This window comes from Mauremys mutica, chromosome 8 (assembly GCF_020497125.1).
Source record: "Mauremys mutica isolate MM-2020 ecotype Southern chromosome 8, ASM2049712v1, whole genome shotgun sequence".
Lineage (NCBI taxonomy): Eukaryota > Metazoa > Chordata > Testudines > Geoemydidae > Mauremys > Mauremys mutica.
In genome coordinates this window covers 56,606,717-56,621,124 of record NC_059079.1, presented here as the reverse complement: position 1 = coordinate 56,621,124, position 14,408 = coordinate 56,606,717, and the positions used below count along the sequence as shown (strand labels likewise).

Here is a 14,408-nt window from a genome sequence, read left to right as displayed (position 1 = left end):
GGGGATGCCTGACTGCAGTTCCCTGTCTCTCATGCCCAGCCACAATTCCAGCATGCTGGCTTATGTACTGCAATGCCCTATTAAAGGTGATTAGGGCCCAGAAAGAAGCCTTTAGAAGAGCAGTAAAAGTTTTGCATGGACTTGTTTAAAACAAAACTGGCTAGTACTGGGGATTTCGTAATGGGAGTAACTTCATCCATTGGCTTATGCCTCAGGACGGTAGCATGGCCATGCTAAATGGGAGAAACATTCTTAGCCTTTTGACATCTTTCTGATGTTCTTTCAGTGCTGCTTTCTTTGTCTTTCATTCATTAGATTTCAAGCCTGCTTTGGGAGTAGGTGTAATGGCAGGTCCATCTTTCTGACAGCTGGAGAGAGAGAGAGAGAGGCTGCCTGTCAGATGGTGAATTTAAACAAGAGGCAGCTGTTGTCATGGTGATGCCAAGTTGCATCCCATTGCTATGGCAACCAAAGTTAAAAAACTGATGTTAAGGCAGCAAAATCATATGATGTGATTCTTTTTTGTTTGAGAGAGAGAGAAAGAGAGAGAGGGATTTGGTTTCCAGTTAAGGCAAGGCTGGGTGGAGAAAAACAATTTGTATACAGATATGATTGCATATATGACAGGTAAACAACCACATGTATACAACTTATTAATATGTGTATATATGTATAAATTACAATGGCAAATTCAAACCTTATGTAGGTGGGGGCAGGCAGTAGAGTTGTGCCCACTTACACAGATCTGAATTTGGCCCTTCATGTAGATTTAGAGCGTGAACTTTTAGAATTGTATACCATGTTTTTTTAATGCTTTCAGATACTCAGTCTGATCCCTCTGTAACATAGACTGGCCTAAATCAAGAATAACTCCATTAAAGTCAGCTAAGTGGCACTGATGTAAATGAAGGAGAATTAGGTTCATTAGCCCCAATCCTCCTGTATGATGGAGGTCTCTTTGCTGCAAGACATTGGTGTGAAGAGATGAGGAGGAGGGGCTAGGGTGATTGTACACCACAGCTGTGCTCCCCCAATAGCTGGGGGCTGCTATCATCTTCTTTGGCACTCTGCAATTTAGAGCAGCCTCTGCGCTTTTCTAGCTTGCATTGGCAGTAAAAGCCCTGTCGAGGGTACAGCTCCAATTAAGGATTGCTGGAGTGCAGTATGCATCAGCCATACCTCTTCTTTTGGCCATGCTTTGACAGGCTCCCTACAACTGGGGTTCACTAGCTGCTCCATTTAGGCACTTTCACAGTTCTTTCGTGCTACTGGAGACAAATGGACTATATCAGGAATGTAGGTCTGGCCCATTATTTGTATGTATATCATGGTTAGGGCATGGGCAGTCATGCCTAGTGGGTAGGGCTGGAACTAAAGGTCAGAGCTGGAGTTGGAAGCCAGGAACCAAAGCAAGGTGAAGGAGCAGGGTCTGTCACAGCAGCCAGGTTAGGATCCGTCTAGTTGCCCAGACACCTTCCTCGTGTTCCCACCCAGCTTAATAATGTGCCTAGACCAATCAGGGGCTCCGAGAGCACTGCCTTTCAAGCTCCTTGTGGGTGGCACATCTGGTGGTGCTTGGGCCACCACGGCTCACAGCCCATCAACTGCGGTGCTGCCAGAGCTGTCAGGTGGTGGTATGAATATGGCAGTCGCTTAGGGACCAGCAGACCCATGTTCCATCCCTGCAGCTCTTCCCCATATGAAGACATGATTCAAATGCACATATCCACACACCCATATTATATAAATATATGCTCTCTAAGGTATATGTATAGAATACTCTCAGTGCTATTTGCATACCCAATGGCAATTGGTGTGTGTGACTTGAACTGGACAGAGGCTTGAATGTCACAAGACTGAGTACATTCATGAGACCATTATCAAAATTCCAGTGTTCAGACCATTGAACTAAAGACAGCATCAAACAACAAACTTCCCTACCTGCTGAAGAAAGGTGCTACACTTTCTTGTGTCCCCTTTCCTTCCCCCGTCAGGGGTAGTGAAGTGGGGATGTGAAGAAGCTCTGGGCTGAATTTGGGACAGTACCCTACAACTTTATTTTGGGAATAAGATCTTTCATGCAAAATGTATCCCAAAATACATTGCAGGAGAGGGGCAGAGAAGAGAGGAATTGCTTTCATCTGAAATTTGGAATTAGATGGAGTGCTGGGGAGTCAGAGAGAGAAAGGGTGTTCAAGTGGCAGGGGCTGTGGAGGAGAAGGCTCGTTCACAGGGGTCATGTCGTGCGGAGGGAGAGAGAGGAGATTGGTGGTGGACAAGCAGAAGGAAGAGGGGATTGGGAGCAAAGAGATGAATGAATGAACACAGAGGCTGAATTCCCTCTCATATCAGAGGGGAGTGCTTCCTCCAGGGTTTGGATTAGGGTCTATTGATGGGGGAAGTCAGAGTTAAATGAAGATGGAGACTGAGAAGAAGCCTAGGAGAAATTGGTTCCTTGAGTGCAGGGCTGGGGGATCGTTGGTGAGGTGGTGTAGCAAATCCTGATTTAATAAACATGGGAACTGAAGTCCTTCCCCTATCAGCTGGTTTCTTTAAGGCAGACTTTTAAAAGGGTCCAGCCTCTATGCAGATGCTAGGATAGCTGCTTTGATTCTGCATTCTGCATTCATTCAGCCCCCAGTCCTCTCAATCTCACCCTTCCACCAGCATATTTCATTTCTGAAGGCAGAGAGGGGGTGAGGAAGCTAGCATGATCTCACTGCTTTCAGATCACTAAGTCACAGATGCTGCAGGTGAATCTGTGAAGGCTTTCTGCAGCACTCAGCCAGGGTGTGATTTATGTCCTATCCAGCCATTTGGGCATATTGCATCAGCATGCCGTTAGAATAATAAATTCTCCTTCAGGGCTTGGATCTGGGCATGCTTTCTGCATGAGCAATAGACTCTGAGTGAATCTGGTTTTAGCTCTTATCCTAGACCTGTTCCCGTGGTGGTTCTGATGTAGGTGCACAGTCCCTTGTGACCAGAGGGAAGCACCCAGTAGCATAGAGGCTGCTCCCCTAGGAGAAGGGAAAGAGCTCCACATTCCCTTCTGTTGCTCTGCTTAGCTAATCCCCACGTGGTAACTTCAAAAAAGTTCTGCCTCTATTGCTCTGATGTAATTCAGTAGCTGATGGAGGGGAAGGGGGCTCAGCACCGAGCACCATCCCCACTATCATACAGACTTATGGCTCAAGCAAGACCAGGTCAGAATCTAGTGGAGTGCTTCCAGGACAGGATATAGCTGGGGGTGGGGGAGAAAAGTGGGTTATTGCTGAAGCCTGGGCTAATTTCTGTCTGGCTTGGTGACTAACAAGAAGTCAACACTGCTGCCACTGGCCTCTCATCTCCTTCCCCAGCTTTAAATTCACCAGGAAGGAAATTAACAAACGGCAGGTGTGCAGCATGGCTGGAATTAGCTGAGTTGCTAAGGAAACAAGTCAACTATTCAAGGAAGAGAGCATTGGATAAAGGAGATAAATCAATAAGAAAACCTATTTTTATCGTTTCCTTAATGATCTTATCCGAGAAGCTAGATGAAGGTAAAATGAGAGAGCAGGAGAGAGACAGGCTCTCATTACCAGGCTCAGAGGGAGGCAAGTGTTACTGTGCATTTTGGGTGACTGTAAGTTTTGTATAATTAGACACCTAACAAGGAAGGAAGTGGGAGAGAGAGAGGGCATCTTCTGGGGATCCCTAACTCTGAGCTGGGAGGATCATCACCTCCTTGGCAGAATGAAAGGGAGACTGATTTTAGTGTTTATTGAAGCTCCCCTCACCCTTTTGCTAATAGTTTCCATCTCTTATCTCTCTTGGGGTGGAGCAAAGGAATTTGGGGATCTCCAGACTATTTACAGCCTAGTTTTCCAAAGTGCTCTCTTGGGTCCAAAACTGAGAGACCATGGGCCTAATTCTCCGAGGTGCTGAGAGCCCAGAGTGGCCAGTGATGTCAGCTGGAACAGTGGGTGCTCAGCCCTGCTGAGATATAGGGTCAAGGTGTCACACAGAGGGTACCTAAAGCATGAAGCTTTGAAAATGAAAAGCCACTTTTGAAAATGTTGGCTCTAACTCCTCCCCTAATCTGAGTGAAGGAACCTTGTCCTCACACTGGCTGGGCCAGCTTACTCAAGGGCAGTCGCTCAGTGCTAGGTGTTCTGGAGGAAGGGGGGGTAACACAAAGGCAGCAACACCCAACGCTGACCCATTTGAGGGCTTCATTGATAACCTTCCCAAGAACCCCACTTCATTTGTACAGAATGGGGCCAAGCAAAACTGCCCACTTCGGTCTGGAGGTACGGAGCCCATGGAGGCTAGAGATCCCTGCATGCAGTGCTCAATGTCGATCTGAATACTTGCACTTGGTGTAAGAGCAGCACATGCTTGAGCCTTGAGGGTGGGATTCCCAATGGAGATGGGTGTTGGCCTAATTCTGTTCCCTTTGAAGTCAGTAGTGAAATTCCCTTTAATTTCAGTTGGAGAAGAATTGGGCCAACACTGTGCTCTCAAACCCCCCACCCATCGTCTCTGTGCACCACACCTCTGTGTTAAGGATCAGATGGCTACAAGCCACTTCTCCCCTCTTAGTGGAATGTGCTCAGCTTGGGTCTGTGTTCACAGAGATTAGAGGGTGCTGCCCTACCAGGCACTGCCATTGCCTCTGTCCCACTCTGTAATACCCCAGACACAGCATTCATGCCTCCTTCTGGCTCCTGCCTCTATCAGAGGTACCTGGTTTTTCCATCTGGATTTTTCCATCCTGGGATAATCAAATTTAAAGATTGTGAAGGAGAGAGGGGCATTAAATGTCTGTCTCAGAAAGGAAGGGAGTGAGAAATAGCAAGCACCACTTGTCAGGGTGAAACAGACCCTGTGGGAGGAAAGAGACTCCAGTGCTGCCAGCCAGCCCCACACTTCTCATCTAGGCAAGTGGATCTAGCGCCTAGGGACTTGTCTTGCTCGCTGCAGCAGCACTGCTAAAGCGCTTGTTTTCTTTGAACCAGTGTTAATTGCTCACAGGTTTTCAGGAAAAGGGAACAAAAGACCCAAAACAGGCCAGTGGCTCATGTCCAGATATTATTTCTTATGTAATTGCTGGAAGTTTGCAGGTGTGGCTGGGGAACAAAGCAATGTGTGGCCTTAACAGGAGCCTTGAAGGGAAATCACAGCTGATATAAAGCCCCCTGGGAAAACTTTTTGGTACCTGGTTGGTCAGCTCATGGCAGTTTCCATCACTCTTTTCTGGCCCCACCCTGTAAGGTAAATGTTACAATTGGGCAAAGAACATCCCCATTTTGAGGGGTGGTGGCACCATAGATTTATCTATCACTTTTCATCTGAGAATGGAGAACCTGTCACACCACTCAGAGTGTCCTCCCTCTCTGGTAGTGCCCTTGTCTGATGAGACCCACCCTCCCTCAAGGCCCAACACTGTGCAATGCTGCAGGTGGCCAACGCCTTCCTGCCTGACTGTTGGGGTGCCCAGCATATGCTCTGTAGCAGGAGATTTGATCTGCCTCAATCTTATCCTTTCTAATGACAAGCATAATTAATGCTGCCATAGTTAATATCAATAACAGGATGTGACTTCATGGCAGTTAATTCCACAGGATGACTATGTGCTGCATAAAGTAATATTTCCTTTTATTTGTTTTTAAATTATCTGCAGGGCCGGCTCTACAGTTTTCGCTGCCCCAAGCAGCGCGCCGAATTGCCACCGCGGGCGGCGGGGGCAGTCTGTGTGCCCTTAGGGCAGCAGGCGTGTTTCCGCAGCGGCGGCAATTTGGCAGCAGCTTCTATGTTTAGCTGAAGCCACTGCGGACAGCTAAACATAGAAGCTGCCGCTGAATTGCCACCACCGCGGAAACGCGCCTGCCGCCCTAAAGGCACACGGACTGCCCCCGCTGTCCACAGCGGCAATTCGGCGTGCTGCTTGGGGGCAAAACAACAGGGACTGCTGCCCCTTGCAGAATGCCGCCCCAAGCACCAGCTTGGAATGCTGGTGGCTGGAGTCGGCCCTGATTATCTGCCATTAATTTCATTGAGTGGCCTGGCTTGTCCATACCTCATCTGAATCCCCTCTGACTCCTCTCTGTACCAGGCTAAAGAAGTCCTAACTTCTGCAATTGCTCATCTTGGCGAGATCACTGGAGGTATGGACTGAAAGCCTGTCTTTGGTCACCAGATAGGCGATACTCTTCCACTACTTTCAGGAAGCTGCAGAAGTGAAGGGACATGCCCTAAAAATTGCTCAGGTCTTAGACCAAACCCAGAGGGTCAACTCTCCCTGCACCTCCAAAGCCCTCATCCACAGACTCATGCAAGGCTCAGTCCTAGCTTCGTATAGGCGTGCCAGCAGTTACCAGCCCTATCTCACCTCTCCTGCAAAGGTAGATGTCACAATGTTCTAGCTCTCCCAGCGCCTATCCAAAACCAGCACCTGGATAGAAGAGCAGCTGGCTGAAGCTTAACCCAGGCAAGAATGAGGCAAGGATGGTAGCAAGAGGGAAGTGCTTTGAAGAGCCTCCCACTTATATAGTCTCACCCATGATCTGGGGCATCTGGCGTCAGATTAAGTTGGTCTGCAGCTTACAAGTTCTTTTGTACTTCTCAGTGCAATAGGATGCCCAGCTAGCTGTGGTGGCAAAGAATGCTCCCTTCCCTGTGTCTGGCCAGAAGATTATGCCCCATGCTATGGGACACAGACCTGGCTATGGTGATATGCATGTTTGTGATCTCCAGACTTGAGTAGGGTAATTTAGTGTGTCTAGGAATGAAGCCACAGGCCCTAAAAAAGCTCCAGCCGATGTAAAGCACAGCAGCCCATCTGCTTAGCACCACAAGTCACTTTGGTGCTTGACTCTCTGAATGGGCTCACTATTAAATGGGAGTCCAGTTCAAGGTCTGTCTGGCCCACTATTCAAAGCTGCCCCCAGGTCTGGCCCTGGATTGCCTCTTCCTCATCACAGCCACCCCCAAACCAGCAGCTGTTTCAGGGAAGCAATTGTACTGTTGACCAGCAGGGGGCAGTTCTGAAAGCTGGAGGCAGAACTACCCAGGAGATGGGCCTAAATGGTGGAACTCACTTCTGGAACATCTGCCAAGGGAACGGGCCTCTCCACTTCCAGAGCTAAATGCAGACATCACTTCTGCTTAGCTTTAAGTCACATTCCTCCCGTCCCTCCCTCCTTCCCTCCACACTGATCAAATTATTCTCCTATGGGCTGGGGAGAGGAAAGCAGACAGAGAAAGATTGTTGCTTCTGACTTTAAATACTTGGGAGAAGTTCAGTTTTGATGAGGATGGAGCACTACAAAGACCTGCACAGAAAGAGAAATGGTGGAAATGAGTAGTTTGGTCTCAATGTTATCCCTTGCCAGTGTATGTTTGTTCAGATCCCTGAGCCAACTCAACCCCAGTGACAGTCCATGCTAACCAGAGAACTGGACCAGCCCAGGGAGTGCAGGTCGGCATTGGGGTGGATTGGCAGAGGAGACAGTGCAGGGCACTGCAGATCAGGACTAAGGTACATGACTGAGGGTGTGGGTCCTGGCATGGCAGGAGGGGCAGCGGGGTCGGTGAAGTGCTGTGGCAGAACCATGCAGTGAGATGGCTGCACAGCACATGTGCTTCTAGACAGTGGATGGAAGGGCCAGAGGGTGGGCAGCTGGAGAGGAGAAGTTGACTTTGGCTCTGGTTTAAATCCCTCCCTGTCAGGATTATTTCAGGAGTTCTGCTTTAACTCAAGTGGCACACACTTGGCAGAAGTCCCTGGCTGCTCCCTTCCTGCCATGCAGCTCTCCAGCCAGCCAGCTCCAACGCAAACATAACAAACCAACTTATGGGACAGCACTTCTGCTTCCCCAGGGCTCCCTATCCTGCCTCCTGGTCAGCAATCCCCTCCTGTGTTTTTCCCAGGGGAGTAACTCAGCCCCTCTGTGAAAAGTGCTGAGCCTGACTGAACTCAACGGGGCCTAATTAGCTCTCTGAGCTAATGCTGACCCCTAATTGCTAGGCTGCTGCCTGGTGCAATGGGTCCCTCTGGGCACATCACTGCGTTGCAGGGCAAGGCACCAACAGACCTGTCCAGTCTGCCCCACCATGCTCCCAAACTGTCACAAGACCTAAAATTCACCCAGTTTCTTTTACAGGGAAGATCAAGCCCAAAATTAAACGAGGCACATGTGGAGACCTCCTGCCTGCCGTGTAAACAGCCACTCCTATTCACTTTGCCCGGGATCTTTATTCCCATAACACAGCAGGTACAATGAATTGGTGCACTGGATCTACTGCCTCCTCTTGAACTCTGGGAGGAAAATGTCCCCCAGGTCGGAGGCGGGAGCATGGCAGTTGATTCACTCACCTGCAGGGGTAAAGAGGTGTCTGTTCTCCATCAGTATCTCACTGTTCTTGAAATATGACTCGCCATCCCAAAACAGTGGTGTATCTAAGGTCCCCTCCTCCTGCCTTCCAGCTGCGAGGTAGCAGGGGCTAGGAAGCATCGCCCGTCTCCTCGTGTTTATTGATGATAATTGTACTTTTATTACAAAGATGCATTAAAGCTCAGTGGTCACTGACAAGGATTTAGTCATCTTTTTGCTTTGAAGTGTGCTTTGTTTTGGCTCTGCTGGGCAGCAGGCCAAATGGGAGGAGGGAATTCTTTACATGTCCGGCTTGTTTAACACAGCCGTCTTGAGATCAAAGGATCAGGGGCTAGGCTTCATGCTTTCTTCTAAATGCAAAGAACCCTCAGTTTATTCCTCCTTCCCCCAATTAAGAAAATGTTAATATCTAGGTGATTTGTAGTGGGGTCAATCTAATTTGAAGGGAGGAGATCTAATAATCCTAATAATTAATTGCCATGTGTATGCTGTATCACCTCTCTTTGCCAAGGGCCCTAGCTGTTTCATGATAAAACACGTACAGACTCAGGCCTTGCAGTCAGATTGATGTGCCTGGGGCCTTACACCTGGGTGGGGTCCCTTTGAAATCATTGATCCAGCTTTTTCAAAGAGACCAGTGATTTTGGGTGCCTCCATTTTGTGGTGTCCAACTTGAGATGCCTTAAACAGCCCAAATTGTCACCCACTTCTGAGACTTACGCCCTGCCAAAGCATCTCAAGTGGCAGGGGCAGCTCCAGGCACCAGTGCAGCAAGCGCATGCCTGGGGCGGCAAGCCATGGTGGGCAGCCTGCCGGTTGCTGTGAGGGTGGCAGGCAGGTGGCTTTCGGCGGCCAGGGCCGGCTCTAGACCCCAGCGCGCCAAGCGCACGCTTGGGGCAGCATGCCACCGGGAGGGTGGCAGGCGGCTCCGGTGGACCTCCCGCAGGCGTGCCTGCGGAGGATCCGATTGTCCAGCGGCTCCGGTGGACCTGCCGCAGGCATGCCTGCGGAGGGTCCGCTGGTCCCGCGGCTCGGGTGGACCTCCCGCAGGCATGCCTGCGGATGCTCCACCGGAGCCGCGGGACCAGCGGATCCTCCGCAGGCACGTCTGCAGGAGGTCCACCGGAGCCGCGGGACTGGAGACCGCCAGAGCGCCCCCCGCGGCGTGCCGCCCTGCTTGGGGCGGCGCAATTGCTAGAGCCGCCCCTGTCGGCGGCGTGCCTGAGGGAGGTCCACCGGTCCCCCGGCTTTGGCGGCAATTCGGTGGCGGGGAAGCCAGTGGTGTGGCACCGGTGGACCTCCCGCAGGCATGCCGCCGAATGCGTGTGACCAGCAGACCGCCCGCAGGCGTGCCGCTGAAAGCCGCCTGACTGCCGTGCTTGGGCTGCAAAAAACATAGAGTCGCCCCTGTCGAGTGGACACCTGTACTTGGAGGCATCACTTTTTGAAAATCTTGGGCCTCCTTGTGGGTGTCAAGGTGCACCTATACTGCTTGGAATCTAAATGCTGGGCCTTACAGAGTTCTACACAGCTTCTTACTCCTGGCTGAAGTCCCATTGATGGTAGATTGTCATCTTCAGGGCAAGGAGTGTCCATTTCCTGTGTTTGTCCCGCATGCTGGGTCCCCTATCCTGACTGGGGACTATCATCTTATAGATATTGGATGGTGATACTGATTTTGAGGGTCCACAGGGCTGGGGCTGTTTGCAGATCAGCCCCTAAAGGTCAGATCCTTGGAGAGTTGCCCAGTGTGGCTCAGGTTCATGAGGCTGAAATAGTGATTAGCACCCATATGCCAATGCAATCGGTGTGCCAGGCCACAGGCTTTTGGAAAGAGAGGTGCATTGATGTGCTCTGGAAAGGCCTTACTCTGTGCTTGTGTTTGGGCTAAATGTGGGGAGGGAGGGAGCTCTGAGATCAGAGCCCAGCAGCCATATCTCCTTGGATCCCAGAGGGACAGATGGAACATACCCCAGGGCGTCAGAGTGGCATCTAGGACCCAGGCCATTAATGGCCTTAAAAGTCAATCCCCCAACCCTTTTAAAGTCAATCCCTGCCCACGCTGCCAAGTGGTGAAGGGCACACAGCAGCAGGTAATATTAATAACAATAATAATATTCGTACTTGGTCCCTACATAGTACATTCCAGCCCCAAAGCTCTGCCTTGCCTACCCTCCAGCAACAATGGAGCTGCTACTTAATGGTAGGAGTTGACAGATCAGCCTTTTCAGTAGCCCACATTAAGTGCATATTGCACAGTCTGACCTCGGCATCACAAAGGGCCTCCTGCGTAACTGTTATCAGATCAGCATGGGAGAATTACAGCTGCAGTTGAGCTGGCAAAAAACAGCCTGCGCTGTTGTTGTTATATAATGTGCAGCTTACAGTAGTGCCTAAAGGCCAGCCAGGTCAGGCTCCATTGTGCTAGGCACAGGACAAACGAATAGGTAATGTCATTCTCTGCCCCAAATTGCTTACAATCTCGAATCGAAGCCATAACAAGTGGGCTGGGGGAACCAGAGGAACTGATATGCCAGGGTGTATTCCATCCTCAGACAGTCAGCAGCAAAGGCGCTAGCTGTTGTCAGAGGGCAGAGTCCTTATGCATTATAACAGAGGTGAGTTTTGAGGAGGTCAAGGCAGCAGCTGTATGGATTTTGCCTGGTAGCATGAAAGTGCTTGTGGGGGAAGAGGAGAATCAGGGAAGCTGGGCTGGCAGCGCTTGCAGAACGAAAGTGGGAGTCGACCTGTGAGCCTTGTGACCACAGCTAATGCCAAATCTTCTGAGATCAGCCCCTGCTCTAAAGCTGTGTTCAGGATGAGATTCCCAAGAGCACTCACCATCAGCCTCACTCTGCTCCCATTAAAATCAACAGGGAAGCTCCCATTGAATCCGACAGGAGCAGAGTTGGGTCAACGCTGAGTGCTTCTGAAAATACCAGGTTCAGAGTATGCTGCCCTCTGAGAGACTCCCCATTACACCCCCTTAAACCCTGGTGGTATGCTGCCCTCTGAGGGACTTCCCACTACCGAATGACTGACTTGTGGAAATTCTCCTCACGTAACCTCTTTGACCCAGCTAAGATAATTTTAGCCTTGCCATATTTTTTGTTTCTTATTCCTTGTTAAGTGCTGACAGCATGCTCTGTGCTGGGCTGTGTGATCCACTATAATCAAACGAGCCCCTGGCCTGGAGAGCTGTAGTTCAGTCTCCAGCCAATTCCAAGCCATCCAATATCTCATTTCCCCACTACAAGCACCTAGATGCCTAATAACCTTCTCAAAGGCTGGAGAGGGGGCAATGGGTATTGTTTGGTCCAAACCTCACTCAGAGCTCCTAGCGATACCATGCAGAAATGACAGCGCATCGGAAGCTGCATTGATCCCTAGGTGACCGCAGAAAGCATCTGAGCTACAAGGTTGATGGGAATTGAACCAATGATACAAACAGGGAATGTTCTATCAGGCATGGCCCAAATGGGTTCCAAACATCCCCAATCATATCCAACTGACCAGTGGGGCAATGCAGTGGAATACAATGAGCAACCCATTAATAGCAGCAAGGAAGGACAGATCTCCTCTGTCCATTGTAGGGCGTGCCTCATTTATGACTCTAACAAAGGTAGACTCAGCCATGTGTCCTTGCCTGAAACCAGACTGAAATCAGTCAGATGCACGAGTAAGCCCAGTGTTTCTCTGCCGTGGGTCTTAGCCAAAAATAGCAGGGTATAGACTGGTCTATAATTCCCAAGCCCAGCTGGACTGAGCTAGGCTTTTATAAATGCAGGTGACTGATGTTAAATTCCACATTGGGGCTGTATTTAATGCCAGCATGGGCACTTATTGGCTAGAGAGGCCCCCAAGGAAATGGCAGGTTGGGGGGCTTGCCTGAGGATGGCAGGTAAGACTGAGTGGGGAAGGAGGGGTGTGAGGCTATGGGGGATGTTCAAAGAGCTGGGGTTTGTCCAGATTCTCAGCGGAATTTAGTGAAGGAGGGTTGGCTGGGTTGGACCTTTATAGATAAAGTATGGGAGTGTTTTGCATTTATATTGTGCAGCCCGACCTGGTAGGCTTCCTGGGTCACATCGGTTTTCATGTGGGCTCTGAAGGGGGCTTCTGGGCAATTTTAAACCTTTGTACTTATTCATTTTTGTATGTGTATTTCAGCCCCCCAGCATCCTGCATTGTCCTAGTACACTATGGGTGCCCAGTCCTTTGTATTGCATTGGCTTCCTTCCATCACCAGTGCCAGTATTGTAGTTACCAGGTGGAGGAGGAGCGCTGGGCACCACTGGATCCCTGGTGAGAAGCTGCTGATGGGCTTGGTGCTCTTGGCTGTCTTGTCTCATTTCCAAACAGTTGAATCAGTAGGTCTCACCCCACTAGCTAGGAGTAGAGGAAAATGGAAGCTTATCTGGCTGCTGTGTGAATGCGCGCATGTGTGAGGAGAAATGGTAGTCGCTTCCTGAGCAGTCACAAGTAGCGACAAAGGGTGAGGAAGGAAGGGAGTCTGTGGATTAGAGACTTGTTCCATCTCTATGTCATGTCATTTCTGCTCCTTAACTGTCCCCTCCACGCCCTTTGAATACATGATCCTGGCCACCATCATTGCAAACTGCATCGTCCTAGCGCTGGAGCAGCACCTCCCCGAGGATGACAAGACACCCATGTCCCGACGACTAGTAAGTGCCTTTCTCTTGTATCTTCCTTCTCTCCTGGAAGCAGCTGCAGCTTTCTCACGGGCGTGGGTGTTAGCTGGTAGCAAGCCCGTTGGCGAATACAGTTGCTGAGGTTTAAGCCTCTGGTGCCTACAGCTTCTCAGAAAACTGGAGGTGTGATCTCCTTTCTGTCTCTGATGGTGGTGATCCCAGAGTGCCTTTGGGGAAGGACAGAATGTGGCTGGAGCTTTCCTCTGGGCTCTTCATGCTTCTGAAAGACTTCTCCAACTCTGGGGGGTGGGGCAGGGATACTTGCTATTAATGGAGGTGTCAGAAAGGGTCATCAGCTAGAAAGTGGTGCAGGGAGGGTTACTGGGAAACAGAGATGAGGCCTGAGCCCTTCAGTTAATTATTCAAGGGTTTTGTGGGGCCTCAGCGTGTGCTAAGAGCAGAGCAGGCAGAGTGAGGTCCAATGTCGAGTAGTGAGCATGGTGGAACAGCCAAACTCCAGCACAATGTTAAATAAAAAGGTATAAGCAGCATTCCCCTCTGGACGTTTGCTGTGACTCCCTCTCTCACCAATCTCTTTCGTCCCTTCCCACAGGAGAAGACAGAGCCTTACTTCATTGGGATCTTTTGCTTTGAAGCTGGAATTAAAATAGTTGCTCTGGGATTTGTTTTCCACAAGGGCTCATACCTCCGGAATGGCTGGAACGTCATGGACTTCATCGTGGTCCTCAGTGGGTAAGTTCTCCTCAGTGCATGAAGTGGTGTGGCCAAAAGACTGGTGAGGAGGGTGCTGTGTGGTGGGATCCAACAGCAGGTCGCTGTGGTGTAAAACCAGAGCAGTAGGGGTCTAATGTCAGGATCTTGGGACAATTGCCTTATTGAATCCATTGTCAGGGATTAAAATACATCCCCAAAGGAGGGAAAGTGCACAAATGTTTGTGTTGCAACCTCATTAACCAAATGTTGTGCTCCTTTGAGGCCTGACTTTGACTAGCGCTACTTACTAGTCCCTATTAAAGGCTGGGAGCTGCTCTTCAGTCTGCTTTAATCCTGGGCTTCGCTCCCCCAGCTTGGCAGGGGCTGGGCATGCTCCACTCGTGACATTCTTACTCTCAGAGGCAAGAGAATGACCTCATTCTAACGTGCTGGATGGAGTCATGTTCAGCTTTCCTCAGCTAGAGCAGAGGTGTCACCCGGACACTGGGACTCTGTGATGGAAAAGCAGAATAGGAAAGTGGGAGTGTGTGTGGGGTTCCTGTTGAAAATGAAGGGCAGATAGTTTTGATGAGGAGCTGGTCAGCTCTGGTATTGGAAGCAAGGGCTGTGTTAGAATGTCAAAACTGGGGCATGGAAAGGTTCTTTT

General features: G+C 50.0%; 1 protein-coding gene across 4 annotated transcripts in view; it reads left to right on the top strand.

The window, feature by feature from the left end:
- The window catches only part of CACNA1E (calcium voltage-gated channel subunit alpha1 E), a 263,601-nt gene that overhangs the window by 54,170 nt on the left and 195,023 nt on the right, over positions 1-14,408 (top strand). For all 4 annotated transcript variants that reach the window (XM_045026738.1, XM_045026739.1, XM_045026736.1 and 1 more), the window contains exons 3-4: positions 12,955-13,060; positions 13,641-13,780. In XM_045026738.1, coding sequence (XP_044882673.1) covers positions 12,955-13,060; positions 13,641-13,780 — 246 coding nt within the window. The remainder of the gene's footprint in view (positions 1-12,954; positions 13,061-13,640; positions 13,781-14,408) is intronic.